At 41.4% G+C, this 26,360-nt stretch overlaps 1 protein-coding gene across 9 annotated transcripts in view; it reads left to right on the forward strand.

Annotated features, from left to right (window-relative positions):
- Window positions 1–26,360, forward strand: part of PTPN13 (protein tyrosine phosphatase non-receptor type 13) — a 241,934-nt gene that overhangs the window by 209,506 nt on the left and 6,068 nt on the right. For all 9 annotated transcript variants that reach the window (XM_008267633.5, XM_008267635.5, XM_089303139.1 and 6 more), the window contains 9 exons: window positions 1,609–1,702; window positions 2,358–2,495; window positions 3,980–4,068; window positions 11,401–11,456; window positions 13,996–14,099; window positions 16,659–16,807; window positions 18,316–18,406; window positions 21,788–22,128; window positions 23,554–23,769. In XM_008267633.5, coding sequence (XP_008265855.3) covers window positions 1,609–1,702; window positions 2,358–2,495; window positions 3,980–4,068; window positions 11,401–11,456; window positions 13,996–14,099; window positions 16,659–16,807; window positions 18,316–18,406; window positions 21,788–22,128; window positions 23,554–23,769 — 1,278 coding nt within the window. The remainder of the gene's footprint in view (window positions 1–1,608; window positions 1,703–2,357; window positions 2,496–3,979; window positions 4,069–11,400; window positions 11,457–13,995; window positions 14,100–16,658; window positions 16,808–18,315; window positions 18,407–21,787; window positions 22,129–23,553; window positions 23,770–26,360) is intronic.

Here is a 26,360-nt window from a genome sequence, read left to right on the forward strand (position 1 = left end):
TCCTTGAATATTAATGTCTACATTACAAGTTTTTTAGGAAAAATGGAATTTTACAACCCAAGAAGTTTTGTGACATCATTATGTCACCACTGTTTATGAAGCAATAATTCTATTGCATTTCCTTATCATTTTTATCAAAATAAAAACAATAAAGTTTTTTTTTTTAGATATTTATTTATTTATTTGAAAGGTACAAGGCCAGCACTGTGGCATGGCAGGTAAGGCCGCCACCTGCAGCGCCAGCATCCCATATGGGTGTCAGTGCAAGTTCTACCTGCTCTACTTCCGATCCATCTGTCTGCTATGGCCTGGAAAAGTGGAAGATGGTTCAAGTCCTTGGGCACCTGCACCCACATGGGAGACCTGGAGGAAGCTTCTGGCTCCTGGCTTCAGATTGGCACAGCTCTGGCTGTTGTGGCCAACTGAGGAGCGAACCAGCAGATGGAAGACCTCTCTCTCTCTCTCTCTCTCTCTCCCTACCTACCTACCTACCTACCTACCTTTCTACCTCTCCTTCTCTCTCTGTGTAACTCTGACTTTCAAATAAATAAATTTTTAAAAAATTATAAAAAAAAAGTTACAAAGAGGTGAGGTAGAGAGAGAAAGAGAGAGGTCTTCCATCAGATGGTTCACTCCCCAGATGGCCACAACGGCCAGAGCTGTACCAATCTGAAGCCAGGAGCCAGAAGCTACCGGGTCTCCCACACAGGTGCAAGGGCCCAAGGACTTGGGCCATCTTCTGCTTTCCCAGGCCATAGCAGAGAACTGGATTGGAAGTGGCGCAGCAGGGACTTGAACCAGTGCCCCTATGGGATTCTGGCACTGCAGGTGGCAGCCTTACCTGCTATTCCACAGCACTGGTCCCAACAATACAGTTTTAAGAGCAAACCATAATGTTTTATTTGCTTAAAATGATTTTAATTTATCCTAATTACTTAATTTTTCATTCTTCCCCAAATTGTTTTTCTATTAGCCATACTCCATGTAATGCTTCACAATTTATCATTATCCTAGAAAGTTACCTTCTATTCAGTAATTATTTTATGGTTGTGAATCCACTGTCATTTTTCTTAAATTCATGTGAGATTTAGACTGGATTTAAAAGCCTTTATACCTAACAGATGATCAGGTTGCTAAGTTTCAGTCTCTGTTTAACAGCCTCATAACACTTAAAATGTTTATTCTTCCCTTCCCCAACTTTTACAGTCCTATTAAACTTTTCTGAAAGTCTTGTGGAAGATAAGGCTAATAAAATATGCCTCAAATAAGAGATTTCTGCAGTCCAAAAAGATTGAGACACTTCATAATATATTTCTCTTTCAGCAATGCCAGATTTACATTAGTAAGTACTGTGAGAATTGCTGAATAAAAATATTGATTTAATGTTTTTAGCTTAGCGTTCCCAGAGGTACTTGATGACAGAAAGCCCCATTTCTCTTATACAATTCATTGCCCTGACTTTTCTTAGACCCACTCATCTAAGGTTGGGAGAAGTAAAATGGCTCCTGTACTAAGGAAGAAGTAAAGAGGGGTGATGTGCAGTCCCTCCCTAATCCCAGAAGTTAGTAAACTAGTAATCTGATGATTTGCTTTGGGTTTGTACTTTAGGTTAATGGGGAAGAAATAATTGAAGGTTTGTACACTGAAGGAAAATGTTCTACTTGTGAGCCAAAGGAATCAACAAACCTGACTCTGTCCACAGGTAATTTTCCAAATAAGTCATCCTATTATTCTACATGTTCTAGTAATTCAGATAACAAAGATATAAGGTATCTTCTTCTGTTTGCCTTATATGTTTCTGAAACTTTTAAAGGAACAATTATTGTTCAAAGAAATAAGAGAATGGTATAAAGCTAATATTGCTAACTGTATGCCTATTCAAATGTCCAGCATCTATTCTTATCTCTGACTAAAACTATTTTTAAATGATTAAAAAAAGAGCTGCTTTGTTTAATACTATTTATTATACTCTACAGAGCAACAATTCACAGACTACATAATACTTTAGAAAACTTATCTTTGAAGAGTTTCATGTGACCTATTATATCCTTGTTCTTTGTAGCATAACTTCTTTATTTCCTGAATTAATAAGTCGAGATTTATTAATGTCTTGCGAAAGGGTCTGAAACCAACATTGATTCTGGTTTATTCTTTGTAAGTTGCATTTGCATGGTCTGTTGTCATAGCAGCCAGAGTACTTTTAGAACTAAAAGTGACGGGGTCACGTAAGTGTGAACTACTTTTCCAGTCATATCTGCTCTTCAAAGTGGGTGCTTAAAGTTGAAAAGGACCTGAGTATTCCTGAGAGTCTCTCACAACAGTATTTCCAAACCCCGCATAAATTACTGTTTTTCAAGAGTCTGATGCACAAGAAGATGACGTTTATGATGATCCTCAAGAAGCTGAAGTTATCCAGTCTCTGCTGGACGTTGTGGACGAGGAAGCTCAGAATCTTTTGAACCAAAATAATGCAGCAAGAGATGCCTGTATTCCAGGTAGATGAACCCAATGCGTAGATTGGCACCCTAAAGAGTACAAGGACATCTCCAGGGGACATTTGTTGAGTAAATATGAAATGCATTAGCCTCTTCCTCTGTTCCTCACTGGTGGGTAATATTCCAGAAATAAAGGAGACTTCATTGGGCCTGGCACTGTGGCACAGCAGGTTAAACTGCCATCTGCAGTGCCAGCATCCAATATGGGCAACAGTTCATGTCCCGGCTGCTCTGCTTCCAATCCAGCTCCCTGCTAATACACTTGGGAAAGCAGTGGAAGATGGCCCAAGTGCTTGGGCCCCTGTACGCACATGGGAGACCAGGAAGAAGCTCCTGGTTCCTGGCTTCTGGCTCCTGGCTTCATCCTGGGCCAGCTGTGGCATTGCAGCCATTCAAGGAGTGAACCAGCTAATGGAAGATATCTCTCTCTGTCTCTCCTTCTCTTTCTAATTCTGGCTTTCAAATAAATAAATAAATCTTAAAAAGAGGATTTGTTATCTCTATTTTTTCCATGTTTGTGAGTGAGTTAGCTTATTGGTGTTATATCAAAATGGATCGTTAATATTATGGCTTTTATTTTGAAGATTCATTTACTTATTTGAAAGGCAGAATTACTGAGAGAGAGAGAAAGTGTTTGCATCTGCTGGTTCACTCCTCAAGTGGCAGCAATAGCCAGGGGTAGGCCAGGCCAAAGCCAGGAGCCTGGAACTCTATCAAGGTCTCCTACTTGGGTGATAGGAGCCCAACTACTTGGGCCATTTTCTGCTGCTTTCACAGGCACATCAATAGGGAGCTGGATCAGAAGTGGAGCAGCCAGGATTGGTATAATCATTCATATGGGATGCCAGTGTTACAGGTGGTGGCTTGGTCTGCTACACCACAATTCCAGCTCCTGTCTCTTATTTTTAGAAGGATTTCCCTTAGAGGCCAGCATTGTTGTATACCAGGTTAAGCCTCTCCCATATGAGTGCCAATTCATGTCCCAGCTGCTCTACTTCTGATCTAGCTCCCTGCTAATGCACCTGGGAAAGCAGTGGAGGATGGCCCAAGTGCTTGGGCCCTGCACTCACATGGAAGACCCATAAGAAGCTCCAGGCTCCTAGCTTTGTCCCCACCCAGCCTTATCTGTTGTGGCCATTTGGGGAGTGAAACAGCAGATGGAAGAGCTCTTTCTGTGTCTCTCCTCCTCTATCTGTAACTCGGCCTTTCAAATAAAATAAAAAATAATTAATTTTTAATAAAAGGGGGGGTTCCCCTAGTTGATGCTAAAACAACCTTAAGGCATTGCAATTTGAGTGGACAAGTTTAGCCAGAAATTTTATGTTGACATGTACCATGGCATTTATCCCTAAGTTTTCTAATATGGACCCTGAAACTACTCATTGATATTGGTCCATTTACTGCCACCTTTTGCAGCAAACAAAAACTTTTCCACTGCTTTAGTAGTGGTATTAATTCCTCTTGACTGTGTATTTCTCTCCTAGATATGTTGAAGACAAATGGGAAGACACTTGAGGAGACAGCAGAAGGCACAGCCTGTGATGGCTCACCTTTGCTGGAGGATGTTACTGAAGTAAGGATAATAGCTGTATAAACAGCCTGGGGTGCCACAGGCTGTCAGAGTTACGTGCTTTAACACAGATGTGAAATAATCTGAAATGGTTGCTTGTTTTACTGTAAGATGACCTTTAGGTGGATAAATGGAGGTGAATTTTACTTGTATTAAAGTACCATTCTCTTCCAGTTGAAAGCATCATTATTCAAGTTTGCTCACATTTTTAAAAATTAAAGAAGTTCATTTTTTAATAAAGATTTCTTTTATTTATTTGAAAGACAGAATTACATAGAAAGGTAGAGCCAGAAAGAGAGAGAGAGAAAGAGGTCTTCCATCTACTGGTTCACTCTCCAAATGGCCGTAACAGCCTGAGCTGTGCCGATCTGATGCCAAGAGCCAGGAGTTTTTTCAGGATCTCCCATATAGGTGCAGGGGCCCAAGGACTTGGGCCATCTTCTACTGCTTTCTTAGGCCATAGCAGAAAGCTGCATCGGAAGTGGAGCAGTGGAACTTGAACTGGTGCCCATACAGGGTACCAGCACCGCAGGCCAGGGCTTTAACCCATTGTGCCACAGCACTGGCCCCATGATTCATTTTTTTTAACAGAAAGCTTTTATTTAATAAATATAAATTTGTAAGTACAGCTTTTGGATTATAGCATTTCTTCCCCCCATACGCACCCTCCCACCCCTAAACCATCCCACCTGCTATTCCTCTCCCATCCCATTCTTCATTAAGATCCATTTTAATTATCTTTATATACAGAAAATCAACTCTATACTAAGTAAAGATTTCAACAGTTTGTACCCACACAGACACACAAGACTAGTTTTACTGTTAATTCTCATAGTACAACACATTAAGGGCAAGTGCACAGTGACTCCTATTGTTGGTTGAGTCTGCTGTGTGTCCTGCTTCCCATGTTGGATCATTCTCTCTTTTTTAATTCTACCAATTATTAGCAGACACTTGATCTTATTTATGTGTTCTCTTTGACACTTAATCCTATCTTTATGATCAGTTATGGACTTAAAATGATCACTTTACCTAGTAAGATGGCATTGGTACCTGCCAACTTAATGGGATTTGGAGTCCCATGGCAAGTTTTTAGCTTTACCCTTCGGGGTAAGTCCAAGGGAACGTGTGCTGAACTATACATCTCCTCCCTCTCTTATTCCCACTCTTATTTTTAACAGGGATCAACACGCAATTCATTTTCAAAAATGTAGTGGTTAACTTTTCAAATCCCTATTTAAAATCTGAAAACTTTGGATATTCTGGGACAACAAGCTAAGAAAAAGTATGAATAGTGGATAAGTTGTATTTAAGGTTCCTCAAACTCAGCATTATCCTATTTTTCACATCTCAGTATTCTAGAATAATTTCCTTCAGTAGCCTACTTAAGTAGTCTTCCTGCTTCATATCTTCAAAACTGTCAAAATTATGCTGGTTTGAATTCTTAGCAGTATTCACTATGCATGCAAATGCAATCTCATACACATGTAGTTGTGTTCATTAAAAGTTTATGAATATTTACTGTGTGAATATACAAGGTATTTTATGGTTATTGAGTATGTACTTTTTTTAAGGTTTACTTATGTATTTGATGAGCAGAGTTATAGAGAGAGAAGGAAAGACAAATCTTCCATCTACTCCCAAATGGCCACAATGGCCCCCGCTGGGCCAGGCCAAAACCAGGAGCCTGGAACACCATCTGAGTCTCCCACCTGGGCAGCAGGTACCCAAGCACTTGGGACATCTGCTGCTGCTTTCCCAAGCACATTAGCAGGGAGTTGGATTGGAAATATAGCAGCCAGGACTCCAGCTACCGTTCACGTGGGATGCTGCCACCACAGGCTGTGACTTAACCCACTGCACCACAACAGCAGCCCAAGTAGATACTTTTAATCTACAAAAATTATTATACAAATATTAGATTTCTTAAAACACTTAAAACTTAAAACAGCATTCCCTAGTTTTACATAAGACAGTCTTTCACACTATCAAAACATTAATAATTATAATAGGCTCTTTGAAAAAGGATTTCTGAATATCCTAAGCCATAATGAGTTTAATTATATTTCCATTAAGAATATTTAAAATGCTCCTTTTAAACTGTACGTTCTAGAGATGGGCATTTTGCAAAACAGGACACCACTTTCCATACTGAGTACCAGCTCTGTTCCTGATGACAGCTTCTTGCTGATGTGTGTCTGGAGGTAACAGTGATGACTCAAGTACTTGGGTCCCTGCTACCTACGTGGGGAGGCTCAGATTGAGTTCTTAGTTCCTGGCTTTGGCCTGGCCCATCCCTGGCTGTTGTGGGCATGTGGGGAGTGAACCAGTGGATGGAAGATCTCTCTCTCCCCCTGACCTCCACCCCTTGACTTTCAAATAAATAAAATACTGAAACAAACTTCCTGAAGGAAATTAATATATAGACTCATTTATACTGTGCTCTAGTAACAATTTATGAAAGATAACTTTGTTACCTTTTTTATTTTGATTATAAAAATATATCCTCATTTTTTAAAAAATTTCAGATAGAATCCTGGCCGGCGCTGCGGCTCAATAGGCTAATCCTCCGCCTTGCGGCGCTGGCACACCAGGTTCTAGTCCCGGTTGGGGCGCCGGATTCTGTCCCGGATGGCCCAAGTGCTTGGGCCCTGCACCCCATGGGAGACCAGGAGAAGCACCTGGCTCCTGCCTTCAGATCAGCGCGGTGCGCCGGCCGCAGCACACTGGCCACGGCGGCTATTGGAGGGTGAACCAACGGCAAAGGAAGACCTTTCTCTCTGTCTCTCTCTCTCACTGTCTACTCTGCCTGTCAAAAATAATAATAATAATATATATATATATACACATTCCTTTTTGTAACTTATTTCCATATTCATCTGAGATAGCTTTTAAAATTTTGGTTTCTACTCATCCAGTCACCATCTTGAATGGCTTGGGTTTTTTGGGTTTGGGGTTTTGGGATTTTTTTTTTTTTAAGATTTATGTATTTATTTATTTGAAAGAGTTACAGAGAGAGAGAGATATCTTCCATCCACTGGTTCATTCCCCTAAGTGGCCACAACAGCCACGGCTTGTCCAGGCTGAAGCCAGGAGCCGGGAGCTTCTTCTGGGTCTCCCACGGGGTTGCAGGGGCCCAAGCATTGGGGCCACCTTCTGCTATTTTCCCAGGCACGTTGGTAGGGAGCTGGATCAGAAGTGGAACAGCCAAGACTCAAACCCGTGCCCATATGGGATGCCAGTGCCTCAGGCAGAGGCCTAACTTGCTGTGCCACACGCCAGCCCCGAAGTGCTTGGGTTTTTAACAAGAGATCCCATATTTTCATTTGGCACTGGACCCTAAAAATTATGTAGTTGGTCCTAAATCCAGAAGATATCTCCTTTGCTGTTAGATTACTGGATAAGACTCTTTGAACAGTAGTATTATAAATTTACCTTCAGAGACCGGTACTGTGGCGTTGCGGGTGGGGTCGCCCCCTGCAGTGCCAGCGTCCCAAGTGGGTGCTGGTTCCGTTTGAGTCCCAGATGCTCCACTTCTGATCCAGCTCTCTGCTGTGGCCTGGGAAAGCAGCAGAGGATGGCCCAGGTCCTTGGGCCCCTGTTCTTGCTTGGGAGAACCGGAGGGAGATCCTGGCTCCTGGCTTCGGATCAGCTGTGGCCATTGTGACCATTTGGGGAGTGGACCAGCAGATGGAAGACCTCCCTCTCCCTCTCCCTCTCCCTCTCCCTCTCCCTCTCCCTCTCCCTCTCCCTCTCCCTCTCCCTCTCCCTCTCCCTCTCCCTCTCCCTCTCCCTCTCCCTCTCCCTCTCCCTCTCCCTCTCCCTCTCCCTCTCCCTCTCCCTCTCCCTCTCCCTCTGTCGCTCTGTAACTCTGCCCTTCAAATAAACAAATCTTTAAAAATAAATAAATTTACCATGAAACGGACTGCCTACAATATAAATCCTGAATCTTTTCCTTGAGGCAGTATCACAGCTTCCTCCTCTTCCAAAGAGCCTACAATCCAGAATGAGAAGAGACTGAAATTCATTCCTTTAGCATAACCCTCTCCTGCACACAAGTGTCCTCACAAAAACAGTGGGAATTGATTAAAGTAAATATCACTATAGCTTATTTCTAGTTAGGCTCCCCATTTTCATAACAGCACTGGACTTGTACAAAAGGCTTTGGGCTTTTCAAAATCTTAGAGCACATAGTAAATTCAGAGATCAGGACTACATTCAGTAATAAGTATGATTTGATTCCTGTCTATAGCCCTCGTCTGTATTCCTGTGGAACAGTGGCCTTTCTAGTTTTGACTTGTTGAACATTATGGTTAGTGGTGCATTGAGCCTGTGATTGATTATACAGTAAATTGAAAATATGTTACTGCAAAAATTAAAGGAAGACAGGAGGAAGGGGAGGAAGAAGGAAGAAGGGGAAGGGAACTGAGGGAGGGAATAAGGGAAGTATGGTTATCTTAGAATTGTTGGCCGGCACCATGGCTCACTTGGCTAATCCTCCGCCTGCGGCACCAGCACCCCGGGTTTTGGTCTCGATTGGGGCGCCAGATTCTGTCCCCGTTGCTCCTCTTCCAGGCCAGCTCTCTGCTGTGGCCCGGGAGGGCAGTGGAGGATGGTTCAAGTGCTTGGGCCCTGCACGTGCATGGGAGACCAGGAGGGAGCACCTGGCTCCTGGCTTCGGATCAGCGCAGCTCCGGCCGTAGTGGCCATTTGGGGGGTGAACCAACAGAGGGAAGCTTTCTCTCTCATAGTCTAACTCTGCCTGGCAAAAAAAAAAAAAAAATTGTACCTATAGGAGTACTTCATACTTCGTGTGTTTGTGTGGGTGCAAACTGTTGGAATCTTTACTTAGTATGGAGTTGATCTTCTGTATATTAAAGATAATTAAAAATGAATCTTAATAAAGAATGGGATGGGAGAGGGAGAGGGAGTAGGAGGTGGGACAGGAGTGGGAGGGCTGTTATGGGGTGAAGAACCACTATATTCCAAAAAGCTGACCTATGAAATTTATATTTATTAAATAAAAGCTTTCTTAAAAAAAAAAATTGTATCTGTAGGGGCAGGCGTTGTGGTGTTGTGCGTAAAGCTGCCTCCTGCAATGCCAACATCCCATTTAGCACCAGTTTGTGTGCCGGCTGCTCCATTTCCAATCCAGCTCCTTGCTAATGGTCTGGGAAAAGCAGCACATGTACTACCCAGGTGGGAGACTTGGAAGAAGTTCCTGGCTCCTGGCTTCAGCTGTTGTGGCCACTAGGGAGTGAACCAGTGGATGGAAGATCTCTGTCTCTCCCTTTCTCTTTTTTTTTTTTTTTTTAATTTTTCAAATAAAAATAATTGTATCTATGAAATACATGAAATCTGTTCCCTTAGGAAAGAAAAAAATCTTCCCACAGTCACTAAAATTAGCAGCTTCTTGGGGCTGGCACTGTGGCATAGTTCGAGACCCAGCTGCTCCACTTCCGATCCAGCTCTCTGGTATGGCCTGGGAAAGCAGTAGAAGATGGCCCAAGTCCTTGAACCCCTGCTCCCATGTGGGACCTGGAAGAAGCTCCTGGCTCCTGGCTTCAGATCAGCCCAGCTCCAGCCATCTGGGGAGTAAACAGAGGATGGAACCCATCTCTCTGTCTCTCTGCCTCTGCCTCTCTGTAACTCTGCCTGATAGATAGATAGATAGATAGATAGATAGATAGATAGATAGAATCTTTAAGAAAAAATTAGCATCTTCCCAAACAGCTCTGTAAGAGCTTCCTTTTAGTTGTCAATGGATCAAAGAGTCTATTTTTTCTTCCACCATAGTTATTTTTCCTCTATAAATAAATTGAAATTGTTATTAGGATAATGTCACTGCAGATGCTTTTTAACTCTACATCCCATATGGATGTCAGTGTGATTCTTCGCTGCTCCACTTCTGATCCAGCTCTCTGCTTCCATACCTGGGAAAGCAACAGAAGATGGCCCAAGTGCCTGGGCCCCTGCCATGCATGTGGGAGACCCAGGTGAAGCTCCTGGCTCCTGGCTCCTGGCTCCTGGCTCCTGGCTTCAGCTTGGCCCAACCCTGGCTCTTGTGGTCTTTTGGGGAATGAACCATCAGATAAAAGCGATCTCCTTCTCTCTCTCTCTCCTCCCGCTCTCTCCCTCTCTTCCTCTCTTCCTTCCTCTCTGTAAGTTTGCCTTTCAAATCAATAAATCTTTCTTTAAAAAAAATTCAGTTTGACATCTAATTGTAGCAAACTGCTCCTTCTGTAATATTCTGATTTCTGAAACTCCATGTCCAGTTAAAATACAAGCTGATTGATCTCTGATAATATAAAAGGGCAATACATTTAACACATTAACTATTTTTTTTTGATAGGCAGAGTTAGACAGTGAGAGACAGACAGAGAGAAAGGTCTTCCTTTTCCATTGGTTCACCCCCCAAGTGGCCCCTATGGCCAGCGTGTTGCAGCCAGCGCGCTGTGCCAATCCGAAGCCAGGAACCAGGTGCTTCCTCCCTGGTCTCCCATGCAGGTGTAGTGCCCGAGGACCTGGGCCATCCTCCACTGCCCTCCTGGGCCACAGCAGAGAGCTGGACTGGAAGAGGGGCAACCGGGACAGAATCTGGCGCCCCAACCAGGACTAGAACCCAGGGTGCCGGCGCCACAGGTGGAGGATTAGCCTAGTGAGCCACAGTGCCAGCCAACACATTAACTATTAAGATGTTCTTGAATGGGCCAGTACTGTGGTGCAGTGGGTTAAGTCACCACCTCCAACACTGATACCACCATATGCCAGTTTGAGTTCCAGCTGCTGCACTCCCAATCCAGCTCCCTGCTGATGTACCTGGGAAAGCAGCAGAAGATGACCCAAGTGCTTAGGCCCCTACTACTAATGTGGGAGACATGGATGGAGTTCCAGGCTCCTGACTTGAACCTGGCCCAGTCCTGGCTGTTGCAGCCATTTGGGAAGTGAAACAGTGGCTGTCCGTCTCTCCTTCTCCCTCTCTCTCTAACTCTGCCATTCAAATAGATAAATAAATCTTTTTTTAAAAAATTCTTGAGAGCATTTTCAGGTTTTAAAACTGAAAGGGTATTAAAAGATATGCCAAATGTGCATGTAACTAAATTAAGTGTTAATTCAGATTTTTGTCTGAATTTCTAAATCCTAAATTCTCAGGCCACTAAAGATGCCTCAGCCACTGCTTCGAGTATATTAATTCAATGTCATATGTGTCGTTTTAATATGAAAGTGAACACTGAAAGTGAATATAAAAGATAATTCATAGAAAGAATAAACATTATTAGATTATTTGATGTCTGTTACAATGAGCTAATTTATTTTGATTTCTCTTTATTATAGCCTAGCAAAATTAATGGCTATGAAGAATATTGTGAAGAAAAAGTAAGAAGTGAAAGGTAAACACAACAAAAAAAGTTTTTTGAAAACAGTTTCCATTATAAAGTGATTTTGATTTGGGAGGGAGGCACAGCATATCAAGGAAAGGTTTCATACATGGTTGGCCAAAAAAAGTGATTGTACAGAAATTTTGCTTGTAAATCATGTATATATTATATATAATACATACACATATTACATGATAATCAGATAATCAAAAATAGCTATTTGCTTTTTCCTAGAAAGGCAAGTTGATATGAACTATTGACTAAATTAGAGAAAGACTACATATTATTAATGTATAAATACATACATTTGGGTCCAGTGCTGTGGCTTAGCCAGTAAAGGCGCCACTTGCAGTGCCGGCATCCCATATAGGCACTGGTTTAAGTCCTGGCTGCTCGGCTTCCAATCCAGTTCTCTGCTATGACATGGGAAAGCAGTAGAAGATGGCCCAAGTTCTTGGGCCCCTGCACCTGTGTGGGAGAACCAAAAGAAGCTGCTGGCTTCGGATCGGCGCAGCTCCGGCCATTGCAGCCACCTGGGGAATGAACCAACAGATGGAAGACCTCTCATTCTGTCTGCCACTGCCTCTCTTCAACTCCACCTTTCAAATAAATAAACCTTTAAATATATATATATATATATATATATATATATAAATTTTTGCATATCACTAATTGTTGGTTGCAGTGGTTTTGGTTTTGTTTTAACATCTCTAAAATCATGAAGAAAAAAATCAGGAGGGTCTTAGAATTATAGTCATCAAAAGTGTTTCTTAATGTAAACAAAATAATAGTGCATTTTACTTCATGAATGTCCTAGATTCAAAGAAATGTAGTACATATCTTCAACGCAGTAAGTTTATTTCTTTTTTTAAAGATTTATTTATTTATTTGAGAGGCAGAGGCAGAGAGAGAGAGAGGTCTTCCATCCACTGGTTCACTCCCTAGATGGCCGCAACATCCAGAGCTGCGCCAATCCAAAGCCAGGAGCCAGGAGCTTCTTCCAGGTCTCCCACATGGGTGCAGGGGCCCAAGGACTTGGGCCATCTTCTACTGCTTTCCCAGGCCATAGCAGAGAGCTGGATTGGAAGTGGAGCAGCCAGTACTTTGAACCAGTGCCCATATGGGATGCTGGCACTGCAGGTGGCGGCCTACCCACTACACCACAGCGCTGCCCCTACAAGTTTACTTCTAAGAGTCTTGCTCCCATAGATGTGCAAAGGCATTTCTACATGAGAATATTTTTTGATATTACTTTCTGTAAGCAGTTGCAACATTTATATAGTAGCAAAACACTATAACCGAGATAATAAATTAGAGTCTTAAGCAGCTGTTCAAAAGAATGATAAGGAAGAGAATGTCTGATGGAAGAATCTCTAAAATATATTCCTACAAAGAACCAGTTTGTACTAAAAGACAAAAATCAACCTCCTGAGTGCAACAGAGCTTGCAAATTAAATGTTATTGTGAACCACAATGAATTGAAGTAGAGGAACATATCTATCATAAACACAGCATAATTGTTGCCCTGTGGTTGACATTGGGAGAGTACTAGTCCATCCTACTTTAATTCTGTACACTAGTGTTGTCAGACCAATGAACTCTGCATTGTTCCCCTGGATATCAAAAAAGGAAAATGTGTTCAATCTTTTATATAACCTTTTTTCATCTCGCTGCAGCACTAAACACTGTTCTCCTACCTGATTTCTTTTTTGAGGCCAGCCATCTAATTTACCAGGGAATAGTGAGAATTATTCATTTCATTACATTGAGACATAGATACAGAGTGTCCTCACTTCCAAAACTAGCAAGACTGTGTCCATCAAAGGGGACTTCTTCAAATAAATTGCGATAGATTCATAAAATGCACTAGTTGATGAAAAGCGAGAGATGCATCCCAACACAATTGTAATCACCCATCCGTGTTAAAGGATAGAAATGAAACTGCCTCTTTCTCTATCCCCTGCTGTAGCCTAAGGTTCAAAGACTTAGAGTCTGTTTGAGGATAAATTGTATTAAATTGCCTGCGGTGCCGGCACCCCAGGTTCTAGTCCTGGTTGGGGCGCCGGATTCTGTCCCGGTTGCTCCTCTTCCAGTCCAGCTCTCTGCTGTGGCCCGGGAAGGCAGTGGAGGATGGCCCAAGTGCTTGGGCCCTACACCCACATGGGAGACCAGGAGGAAGCACTGGCTCCTGGCTTTGGATTGGCAAAGCACGCCAGCCTCAGCGCACCGGCTGTGGCGGCCATTTAGGGAGTGAACCAATGGAAAAGGAAGACCTTTCTCTCTGTCTGTCTCTCTCTTGCTGTCTACTCTGCCTGTCCCAAAAAAAAAAAAAAAAAACAACAACTGTATTAAACTGTTTGTTCTGCAACTCTGATTTATATCTACTAGTAGGTTTTAAGGATTGTGTGCTTGTGTTTTTTTTTTTTTAATCAGATAATCTATTTTAAAATGCATTGATAATTGTATGAAAACAAATGGTTTGGTGCCATAATATTTGAATTTGTTTGGGAGACAAACATGAAGATGGTATTACCAATGTGTTTTGTTGTAGCTTAATTCAGGAGTCACAAGAAACAAAGACCGATGATGATGACATCACATGGGAAAGTGTTGAATTGCCAGCAGAGACAACAAGCTGTGATGATTCTGATAAAGGCAAGAGTTTTATTAGCAATTTTTTCCTCAAAAGCAATGAACAGGAAAAATAACTGTTTAAAATGAAATTTTTCAGAATATATGGGTATGTTATTTCACCATGTCTACATTATTTGGTTTTATGCATAAAGTTAAATCCTACAGACAGACACCAATATTCATTTATATAACCAGATTATTTGCCCAGTTGTAGTCTAAAATTCTTAGTGGATTTTAGTAACACGAACAAATAAGTATGTAAGAACTTTAAATGAAAAAATAGAGTTACAGTGGAATGAGAAGTCAAGGAACACTTTTTATTTGTTGTAAAATAAGTGAACTAGCTAGAAGATATGGAACTATTATTACCATTGGATCTCAGCTTCATCTTCTAAAAGCAAGAATCCATTGGTCTGTCCTCACTATTATGAGTATGTTTTTATTTTATAACTGAGCCAGTGAAAAAAGGAAATTATATTCAATGTTTCATTTATCTTGTTTCATATAAGGCATTGTTATATTGAAAGAATGTGGTCTTGTCATTTGAAGTCCTAGTTTTATAAAAAAAAAAAAACTAATAAAATAGAACTTGTCACTTTTTCACTTAGGTCTACTATAGGTATGTGCACAATGCTCTTGTTGGCTTCTGTAACCCATCCTCATCTGTCCACCCTTTGAGCTTCTGTTGCATTCTCACTCAGTTATGTAAACATGTAGTTACTTCATGAATGAATTTTGTATTCCCAGCTAGCCTTCACGATGACAGATGTGAAGCTTCTTGGGGTATCTTGTACAACTTTGTAGCTCCCACAGTGCCTAGCATTTTATTATCTATATAGTAGTTGCATCATGAAAATGCCTTAGTCAACCAGTTGACATAATTACACCTACACTGGTGCAGGGTATGGTACTATGTCTTTCCTACTTTTTTCTTTTTTTATTTATTTTATTTTTTTATTTTATTTACGTATTTATTTTTTTGACAGACAGAGTGGACAGTGAGAGAGAGAGACAGAGAGAAAGGTCTTCCTTTGCTGTTGGTTCACCCTCCAATGGCCGCCGCAGCCGGCACGCTGTGGCCAGCGCACTGCGCTGATCCGAAGGCAGGAGCCAGGTGCTTCTCCTGGTCTCCCATGGGGTGCAGAGCCCAAGCATTTGGGCCATCCTCCACTGCCTTCCCGGGCCACAGCAGAGAGCTGGCCTGGAAAAAGGGCAACTGGGACAGAATCCGGAGCCCCGACCGGGACTAGTGCCACAAGGCAGAGGATTAGCCTATTGAGCCGTGGTGCCGGCTCCAACTTTTTTCTAAGATAGCAATTGCCTTCTATTTTAAATAATGTCCATAGAGTAGGTACTAAATTAACCCATAGCTCTTCAAAGGTATTTGACTCAACTCATGAAGAACCAAGGGAATTCTTCATTTGCTTGGAGAAAATTATCAAGTGCCAGAGACACCAGAACCGAATGCCAAGGGTGCAAGGAGAGAAATCAGTGCTCCGAGAGCAATCTCCTGTTGAGGAATTTCAGAAGTGTCGTCTTCTCTGTTGTACTTAGAAGCTGATATAAATGCAAATTAATAACAGAACTAGATACGTTTTCCTCATGAAAACAGTACCATTTGAGTCAAGCAATAAGGAACAATGTAAACTCCTTTAGAAGTATGTGAAAGTCAAGGGCCTTAAGAACTTCTGGGCAGCAACAGGCATTTGGCACAGCAGTTCAACTTACACTGAGTGCCTGGCTTCAGCTTTCTGCTCCACTTTTGACTCTGGCTTCCCACTAATGCACACCTGGGAGGCAGCAGTGATGGTTCAAGTACTTGAGTCCCTGCCACCCACATGGGAGACCTGGATTGAGTACCAGACTCCTCACTTCAGCCTAACTCAGCCCCAGCTGTTGGGGTATTGAACCAGTGCATGGAATCTCTCTATCCCTCAGACTTCCAAATAAATGGGAAAAAGAAAAAGAAAAGAACTTCTGAGCAGTCACTGAGATATATTCTTAAAAGTTGGGTACATGAAATGTACTGTGGTAAAAATTTCTGGGGCAGACCTTTGGCAAGTTAAGTAGCAGTTAAGACGCTACATGATAACACTTCAATTCCCATAACCTAGTGTCTGGGTTCGAGTCCTGGCTCCACCTGTGATTCTAGTTTCCTGATAATGTGAGCCCTTGGAGGCAGCAGGTGATGGTTCAAGCACTTGGGTCCCAGTCACCCATGTGGGAGACCTGGATTAAGCACCTGGCTTCTAGCTTGGGCCTGACCCATCCCTGGCTGTTGGCAGGCATTTGGGGAGTGAAAGACCAGATAGGAGAGTTCTCTCTTTCTGTCTTTGTCTCTCTCTGTCTCTCTGCCTTCCAAATAGACAAAAATAACTTTTTTTAACCTCCCCTGTGTTGATTGTAGTTATCAGTTTATTCATTTTTTTGCTTTATTAATTCTCTCATATTTAAAGATTCCCCCTTTTTATGATAGTAGATTACCCCCTTTGTGAGAATACTCCCAAATTAATTCACTTGTGGGGTTAAATAAGTTCTGAGAACGTGTTTTTCTAATGCTCAGTGCTGTCTTCTTGTTAGGTCATCCCTTTCTGACAGCTGAGGAACTCACTGCACTTCCTGTGGTCAGAGTGCATCCTTCAGGTAAATACACTGGCACCAAGTTAAAATCAGTCATTCGCATGTTGCGGGGTTTGCTGGACCAAGGAATTCCTTCGAAGGAGCTGGAGGTAAGTGGCATCTGCCAATGGTTCTTTCCCCAAGTGTATGTGTTTGGTAGTAAAGAAAAATGAGCCCCTATCAGCCCAAGGTCAGGAGAAATTTTGAAAATTGTGATTTACCCATTCTATCTGGAGTTTATTTACTTCCAACTCTAAAACACCATCTTATACCTACTATTAAATTTTTCTAATTAGAATTTTAGTAATATTGATTTAAAGGGTTTGCAGTAACTACTTGGAACTTGACAAATTTCCCTGAAGATTATCCTCCCTGCTTCCTGTGTAAGGATAAAAAGGTTCTGAAGAGGCAACTATCAATGTCAACCACCCACTAAACTTAAGAATTATTACACTGTAGCTGCAGTTCATCATTAGCAGCAGTTTCCAATTTTATGTGGCTCTGAGAATGTGTGCTGTAGTTCAGCAACGGCTGCCCCCATGGTCTTGTGACAACATCCACTTTTATCACCAAGCAAATGAGAAATGCAGCACCACTATGCTTTTGGGGTTGACCTTGCCCTTCTGGCTCAGACCATCTGCTTATTTGCCTGTTTGCTGGGCTTTGTTGCCATGAAAAGGAGTTACTGTTATTGGGCAATATTGTTCTGCTCTTACTGCTTTGTAAATATTTCTCAAAATATTAATTATATTGTGTAGATTTGGAAACTGAAATAATAATTGAAGTATAGTCTTCCTTTCCCTAGATCTGCATTTTTATAGAACTATTTCTTCATTAAGGTTTTAGGTTTAAATGTCACCATCAGAGAACTGCCATCACAACCCTGATGGAGCGTATCTTCTTTGTTCTCTGTCACGGCAGCTTATTGATGTCTTTAATACATGTATTACAATATCTGTTTACTTTATTGCTGCCCCTTTGTCCCAAGAGGCTCTAAGCTCCATGGGAGCCAGAATCTTCTGTACCTGCCCACCACTGTGTTCCTAGCACTTATAACAGTGCCTTGCATACAATAGGCGTTTGATAAATATTTTTGAAGGAGTGATTGAACCAAAGATTAGAAAGAGTTGACTTTAGAACACAGGAATATGATTATAACATGACCACCTGGAATATTCCAACACTATAAAGAAATTGTGCTCTGTCTTCTTACTTTAAGCCAAGGGTATTTTCATGAGTTGTACCTTTTAACTGAATTTTAAATTAAGATACAACATGCTATCTCATAAAGTAGTTGACTGCAGTATGTTCAGTTAAAGGTATTTGTAACAAAAAGTACTTCAAAAAGTTCATGAAAAATGGAAATAAAAGGTGGTTTATTTTGGTGCAAAAATTTTTTACCATAATATGCATTTTCCATGAACTTTTTAAATACTCCTCATAGTTCAACACTGGTCTATCAGTTCAGTATTGAATTTAATCTTATTTAAGACACATCTATGTCCCAACCCTCAAAGTCAGCCCTAACAGCCAACTTTGCATGCTACACATTTAAAGCATTTCAATTACTGAATTACTGCTTAACAAATTGAATTTTATTTCCATTCATTGCTTACAGAACCTTCAAGAATTAAAACCTTTGGATCAGTGTCTAATTGGACAGACCAAGGAAAACAGAAGGAAGAACAGATATAAAAATATACTTCCGTGTAAGTTCCAATTTGGCCTCAAATTCAGTTTGTGTTTAACAGAATTTGAACTGATTTAAGATGTTTATGCAAGTTTAACCTACAGTCCCTCACATAAGCATGTGTCTATACACACTTAAGAGGTCTACATAAGGACCAAATAAATGTAGATATACAACATGAATTCCCTTTTAAATTTTCTATGTACTCTGAAAATGAGAGGAACCAAATATTTCAGATATTCCTGAATTTTTATTAACATAATATTAAAAATTAATCAGTGATGCCAAATCAGTAATTTTAAAGTCTTTATGCCTGAATTGGCTTTTGGATAAACATTATATTGGGTTCATGTGTCATAACCACCATCAATTTACCCCACTCATTTTTAGAGCTGTGTCTGGGATTAATAGCTAATGGAATTCACATCTGTCTACAGTGATAACTAGCAGGCTGCATTAGGCTTTTAATCATTTCAGACACTAGAAGGAAATTCCATTCAGGTCTCCCACATGGGTGGCAGGGGCCCAATTACTTGGGCCATCTTACACTGCTTTCCAAGTTGTACTAACAGAGAGCTGGGTTGGAAGTAGAGCAGTCAGGACTCAAACCAGCACTCACATGGGATACCAGTATTGCAGGCTTGTGGCTTAACTCACCTCACCACCACAATGTGAGCCCCCAGAAAGAAAATTTTTTATAAAGATTTTATTCATTTATTTGAAAGGCAGAGGCAGAAAGAAAGAAAAAGAGAAGTCTTCCGTCTACTGGTTCACTCCCCAAATGGCCAGAGCTGGGCCAATCCGAAGCCAGGAGCTTCTTCCAGGCCTCTCATGTGGGTACAGGAGCCAAAGGACTTGGGCTATCTTCTGCTTTCCCAAGCCATAGCAGAGAGCTGGATCAGAAGTGGAGCAGCCAGGACTTAAACCGGTGCCCATATGGAATGCCGGCACTACAGGCAGTGGCTTTACCTGCTATGCCACAGTGCCAACCCCATAGAAAGAAAATTCTTTGAGATCTATTATTTATTTCGAAGATGGATTATTTATTTCAAAGGTGGAGTTAGAGACAAAAGAGAGAGATATCAATCTTCAATCAATGAATGCTAATTCATTCCTCAAATGGCCACAACAACTGGGGCAGGCCAAAGTTAGGAGCCTGGAACTCTATCCAGGTCTCCCATGTGGGTGACAGAGAGACCCAATCACTTGGGTCATCTTCCAGGGCCTTCCCAGGCATATTAACAGGGAGCTGAATCGGAAGTGGAGCAGCTGGGACTCAAACCAGCACTCATATGGGATGCTGGTGTCACAGGCAGCAGTTTGACCTTCTGCGGCAAAATACCATATCCCCCACCTCCCAATTAAGGAAATTAAAACAATGATTTGGGGGCTGGAACTGTGGCTCAGCAGGTTAAGCAGCCATCTGCAGCACTACATCTCATGTGGATGCTGGTTCAAGTCCCTGCTGGTCCACTTCTGATCCAGCTCTTTACTAATGTGCCTGGGAAAGCAGTAGAAGATGGCCCAAGTGCTTGGTCCCCTGCAGCCAAGTAGGAGACCCAAAAGAAGCTCCTGGCTCCTGGCTCCTGGCTCCTGGCTCCTGGCTCCTGGCTCCTGGCTTCAGATCGGCCCAGCTCCAGCCATTGCTGCCATTTGGGGAGTGAACCAAATGGAATGAGAATGGAAGATTTTTTCTCTCTCTCTCTCTGTAATTCTGACCTTCAAATACATAAATAAATCTTAATTTAAAAAAATGATTTTAACACATTTTACCCATTCCACCTATCAACTGTTGTTTTTTTAATTATACGTAAGTATTTTATGTAGTCAAAATATCAACCTCTAGCAACTTCCTCCAGTTGTCACCAGACATATTTATGTATATTAGTTTAGTACTTTGGATCACATCATGTGACACAATGACCCTATCTTTGCTAGGAAATCATAAACCAAAGATAAATAATGAACCCAATAGTAACAAATCATGTAATATTAAGTAATAATACAATTGAATTTTTCCAACCCAGATAAAAGACGCAAAATTTGTTTTGGCCAACTTCCTATAACAAGTGAATCTTAGACAACATTTTTAAAAATGGAGTAGATTGAGGCCAGTACTGTGGCGTAGTAGGCTGAGCCTCCACCTGCAGTGCCGGCATTCCAGATGGGTGCTGTTTCGAGTCCCAGCTGCTCCACTTCTGATGCAGCTCCCTGCTAGTGCACCTGGGAAAACAGCAGAAGATGGCCCCAGTGCTTGGGCTTCTGCACCCTTGTGGGAGACCTAGAAAAGAAGATCCTGGCTCCTAGCTTTGGATGGGTTCAGCTCTAGCCACTGTGTCCATTTAGGGAGGAAACAGTGGATTTCTCTCTCTCTCTCTCTCTCTCTCTCTCTCTCTCTCTCTCTCTCTAACTCTGCCTTCCAAGTATATAAAATAAATATTTTTTTAAAAACTATTTTTAAAAATGGAGTAGATCATTGCTTGGCATAACATAGATGAGAAATATTTAAGGCAAAAAAAAAAAAAAAGTCAAATGGGTATCCCAGAGTCAGAATGGAAAAGTCATAAAACCAAAGCTGAGTAGATTCATTTTCATTAAACAAATAACCAGGGTGTACTATGAGATAGATATCAAGTCAAAAGGGGCAATTGACAGAGGATTTTGAAACCTGTTATAAAAAGACTTTTACAATCTTTGGAATTATGAGTTAAATTTATATATGTTTGAAATGGAAATAACTTCTAATGTATACATATAAATTTATAGTCTTACATAAACTGTTATAACCTCAGTAAAAGATAATTTAATGTGTATTTTTCACTGGGGCAGCTTAGTTTAAAAACTTACATTTTGACTCTTGAAATTAGAATTAGACAAAGATAAGGGCCTACATGCCTAGAGAGTAAAATGAGTAGCCTTTTTATTATGTTAATTTTTTCTTTTGGTTGCCTATTTAACATAATATAACTTAATTAGGTGAGTGAGAATTAATTATGCTAATATTATTTTCAGAATTTACTCTAATAGTATCATACTAATGTTATTAATTTTCATTCTATGAAAAAGTTTTTTGGCTTGTCACTCAACATTACAATATTGTCATCAGCATTACAATAATGATAAAGAAGTAGCAAAGTTGTTCTTTTTTGTTTCTAAATGTATTAATTTGCTAATTTTAATTTCTGAAATCTATTTAAATAATAAACACCAAATTTCATGTCAGAAACTCACTCACCTGGCATTTGAGATGCACTTACAAAATGAGCAAAACGTTTGAAAATACTAGTTGTATGAAAATGTGTGTTTGTGATTTCATCGACGGTTGAGGAGTTTCACTGTTCTTGTAAGACTCTTGTTTAAAGCACACGCTATAGATGGTTTTGTGGTGGGAAATTCACAGATGATGCCACAAGAGTTCCCCTTGGAGATGAAGGTGGATACATCAACGCCAGCTTCATTAGGATACCCGTGGGGAAAGAAGAGTTTGTTTACATTGCCTGCCAGGGCCCTCTCCCCACGACTGTTGGAGATTTCTGGCAGATGATTTGGGAACAAAACTCCTCAGTGATAGCCATGATGACCCAAGAAGTAGAAGGAGAAAAAATCAAATGCCAGCGCTATTGGCCTAATATCCTAGGCAAAACAACAATGGTCAATGACGACAGACTGCGGCTGGCCCTTGTGAGAGTGCAGCAGCTGAAGGGCTTTGTCCTGCGGGCAATGACCCTAGAGGACATTCAGGTGAGTGACTTAATCTTCCCATTCAGTCACAAGGCGCATCTCCCAGCTGGAACCCGGGCTGGCCTCTCCCATGCCAGCGTATTTCTCGATAAAAGGCCATGACTTTCTGGTTCTTATGCAGAGGCACCAATGCCACCTATTCTGTATCTAGTATAATTTTAAATGTGTCCTTCTTCATGGACCACCACTTTCCTCCAGTACACAGGGCTTTTCACGCCATCCCTCATTAGCTTCTGCTCAGTGATAGCACAAAATGGCTCAGAAGCTACATGCTGGAAACTTGAAGTCAAACCTCTGAAGAGATTAAAACTGGTTTTGAAACTCTAAGTAGAAAAATATTCCCTCAAAAGGCAATCTATTTATAGTTATATAGACAACTGTAGCATAAACAGTTATCATTTAGAGAGCTCCTTCTGCGGCCACCTTACCAGCTGAGTAAATGTAGCTGGAATTAAGGAAGTGGCCACAGCTTAAGTGAAGCGGCTGCTGCTTCCTCACCTCCGCACTCCTCCCCCAGTAATCCTGGCCAGGGGCCAATACTGTGTCTCCACTGGAGGTCTAGCCTGCTCAAAGAAACACGGTGCTTTTGCTTCCCTATCATCTCAGTTCTACTGGTGTCATGTAAACATAGCCTGAGAATTTCCTCCACGGTTTGTGCTTTCATAAAGAATTACAGATTATACCTCTTTATTCATTTCCACAAGCTTACCTGTTACTTAGGTGAGCACAGTTGTCCAGTATTCCTCAAATGATTTGTTCACTGAGTCCACATTGATAGAGCACGGGTCCCGTTATGACCCTAGGGATTCATCCATTAGCAACACAAACAGAAAGAATGCCCTTGCTTCTTGGAGCTCCCTTGCTAATGAGATGATGGTGTGGAGGTGCTATGGGAAAAAGCAAAGCTGGAAAAGCCAGATGGGAGAGGGAGAAGGCTGAGAGCCTGGCTGTGAAGGAACTGAGTGGGCCCTGGACGAGGGTGGGAGCAGGGGCTGTAGTCCAGTCCCCAGAAAGAGCCAGTGCAGAGGCCCTGAGCTTGAACTGTGCCCAGTGTATCTAGAAGACCACACAGAGGGCTGGGGCAGGGGTTAGGGCTGAGAGATGACAATCCAGATTAGGGGGGTCTGTTACCTCAAAGCCATTGCAATGACTCTGGCTTTCATCTGGGGTAGACTTGCCATGGAGTCACCAAAGAAGGTTATCTTTATCAAAATGTAATTTGGTTTCAGTTTCACCAATATTATGGATATAGCAATCTCTTTGTGAAAGTCCGTCCAGTTTCTCCTAATAGAGTCTTTTAGTCTCTTCTGTTTTTTCTTTGCTCTGATTCATGGACAAAATTTGAAAGGCCAGAATAATAAAAAAGTAATTATGTATGAACAATATAGCGTGTCATTCTCTACTTATTCTGTTGTACCATCTCAGACAGGAGAGAGGCGACATATTTCTCATCTGAATTTCACTGCCTGGCCGGACCACGACACACCGTCTCGGCCCGACGACCTGCTCACTTTCATTTCGTACATGAGACACATCCATAGATCAGGCCCAATCATCACGCACTGCAGCGCTGGCATCGGACGCTCAGGAACCCTGATCTGCATAGATGTGATTCTAGGATTAATCAGCCAGGATCTTGACGTGAGTATAAGATGAATGAGATTTGATCAGAAAGAACATTAACATGAGAATTGGTAAGAATTGTGTCATGGCAATTATCATGCAATTGCTATGACACTGAGAATCTAATTAATAAAATTATATTGTATTTATTAATTAATTATATTTATAAAATCCTTTAAAAATAAAACTTAAATGCTAAAAACAAACTAAAAATTTCAGTAGGTGCCAGCACTGTGGCATAGTTGGTAATGCCACCACCTGTGACACTGGCATCCCACAAGGGTGCCAGCCTGAGTCCCAGCTGCTCTACTTCCCATCCAGCTCCCTGCTAATGCACCTGGGAAAACAGTGGAAGATGGCCCAAGTGCTTGGGTCCCTACCACCCATGTGGGAGACCTGGAAGCAGCTCCTGGCTCCTACCCTTTGTCCTGGCCCAGCTGCAGCCATTGCAGCCACTGGGGGAGTAAACCAGCAGATGGAAGCGCTCGCGTGCGTTTTCTCTCTCTCTCTCTCTCTTTCTTTCTCTCTCTCTTTTTTTTTTTTTTTAAGATTTATTTATTTATTTGAAAGTCAGAGTTACACAGAGAGAGGAGAAGCAGAGAGAGAGGTCTTCCATCTGATGGTTCACTCCCCAGATGGCCGCAACAGCCGGAGCTGTGCCAATCCAAAGCCAGGAGCCAGGAGCCTCTTCCAGGTCTCCCATGTGGGTGCAGGGCCCAAGGACTTGGCCATCTTCTACTGCTTTCCCAGGCCATAACAGAGAGCTGGATCAGACATGGAGCAGCCAGGACTCGAATCGGGGCCCATATGGGATGCTAGTGCTTCAGGCCAGGGCGTTAACCCACTGCACCACAGCGCCGGCCCCCTTCTTTCTCTTTCTGTGTGTATGTCTCCCTCTCTCTGTAAGTCTGACTTTCAGTAAATAAATAAATCTGAAAAAACAATTTCAGTAGAAAATATGAATGTATATTTTACTGACTTTAAAATAGGAAAAGATTTCTTAAAATCACACAAAAAAGTAAAAGACTGATAAATTGGGGAGAAAACAGAATCTAATTTTTATATACTATTATGATCTTGATATTTTCTGTTAGCCTACATGAATACTTTCATTCTCTTATTAAATAGAGTTACATTTTAGTAACATTGTTATTCAAAATGTCAGAGAGTGTAATGAAAAAAAATAGCACCTCTATTTGTATTACTGGATTTTTTGTTGTTGTTTCTGGGATTTTTGTTTGTTTTTTTAAAGGCAGAGTTAGAGAAAGAGACAAAAGTGAAATCTGCTGGTTCCTTCCCCAAATGGCCACAACAGCTAGGACTGGGCCAGGCAGAATCCAGAAACCAGAGCTTCAGCTGGGTCTCCCACGCCAGTGACAAGGGCCCAAGCACTCGGGCCATCTTCCACTGCTTTCCCAATTGCAATAGTGGGGAGTTGGAGGGGAAGTGGGGTATCTAGGGTGCAAGCTGGCACCCATACAGGATACTGGTTTCGAAGGTAGAGGCTTTATCCACTGTACCACAACACCAGCCCTTTATGTAGTGTTAGCATTTTATCCTTACAGTCTTTAGGATTATATAAGATAATTTTGTTACCATACTTTAGAGATACAAATACAGGAGTATTTTTTAAAAGTACATTTTTGAAATGACAAAGCTTGGGGTTTTTTTATTGTTATTAATACAAAGAGAACAGATTCCATGTATTTCATAAGTACAGTTTTAAGAAGACAACCATACTTCCTTCCCTCTCCCTGTCCCTCCTGAAAACCCCTCCTTCCTTTTTTCTTTAATTTTTGCAAAGATATAATTTCAATTCCCTGTATAATCACAGGCTGAATTCACCACTAAGCATAATATTCAACAAGTAAAAAGTAGGAAGACCACAGCTCCACAAGAATATAAACAAGGGCTAAAAATAACAATCATATCACAGAAACTTGGGTTTTTTTATTATCTAAACAAAGTCTCAATAAAAAAAATAAGGCAAATCTTACTTTTGAATCTAAATTATTACAAAACTTACTTAAAACATCACAGTATCTTTACTGTATATGATATATAATTGAAATCATTGTCTTTTTTAAAGATGTATTTATTTATTTGAAAGTTATACATAGAAGGAAAGGCAGAGAGAGAGAGAGATATCTCCCATCTGCTGGTTCACTCTCCAAATGGCCGCAGTGGCTGGAGCTGTGCCGATCTGAAGCCAGGAGCCAGAAGCTTCTTCCAGGTCTCCCACTTGGGTGCAGGGGCCCAAGGACTTGAACCATCTTCCACTGCTTTCCCAGGCCATAGCAGAGAGCTGGATCGCAAGTGGAGCAGCTGGAACTTGAACCGACGCCCATATGGGATGCCGGCACTGCAGATAGAGGCTTAATCTACTACACCACAGCACCAGCCCCAAAATCATTGTCTTCTAAAGGACTTTAGTTACAAACAGTTCTGTCGCACACTTCATGTGGTAGTTTATCTACTGCAATAATTTAAATAGGACTAAACCAAATAATCCATTTCTCTTTTGTTTCAAACTGTTACCTATCAGCTAAAATCAAAAGATCTGTTCCCTGAAAATAATGGGTAAGGAAAAAATTTACCTTTTTTATTGT

Source organism: Oryctolagus cuniculus, chromosome 8 (assembly GCF_051225735.1).
Source record: "Oryctolagus cuniculus isolate XC-2025 breed Fujian yellow rabbit chromosome 8, ASM5122573v1, whole genome shotgun sequence".
In the NCBI taxonomy this organism is placed as follows: Eukaryota; Metazoa; Chordata; class Mammalia; order Lagomorpha; family Leporidae; genus Oryctolagus; species Oryctolagus cuniculus.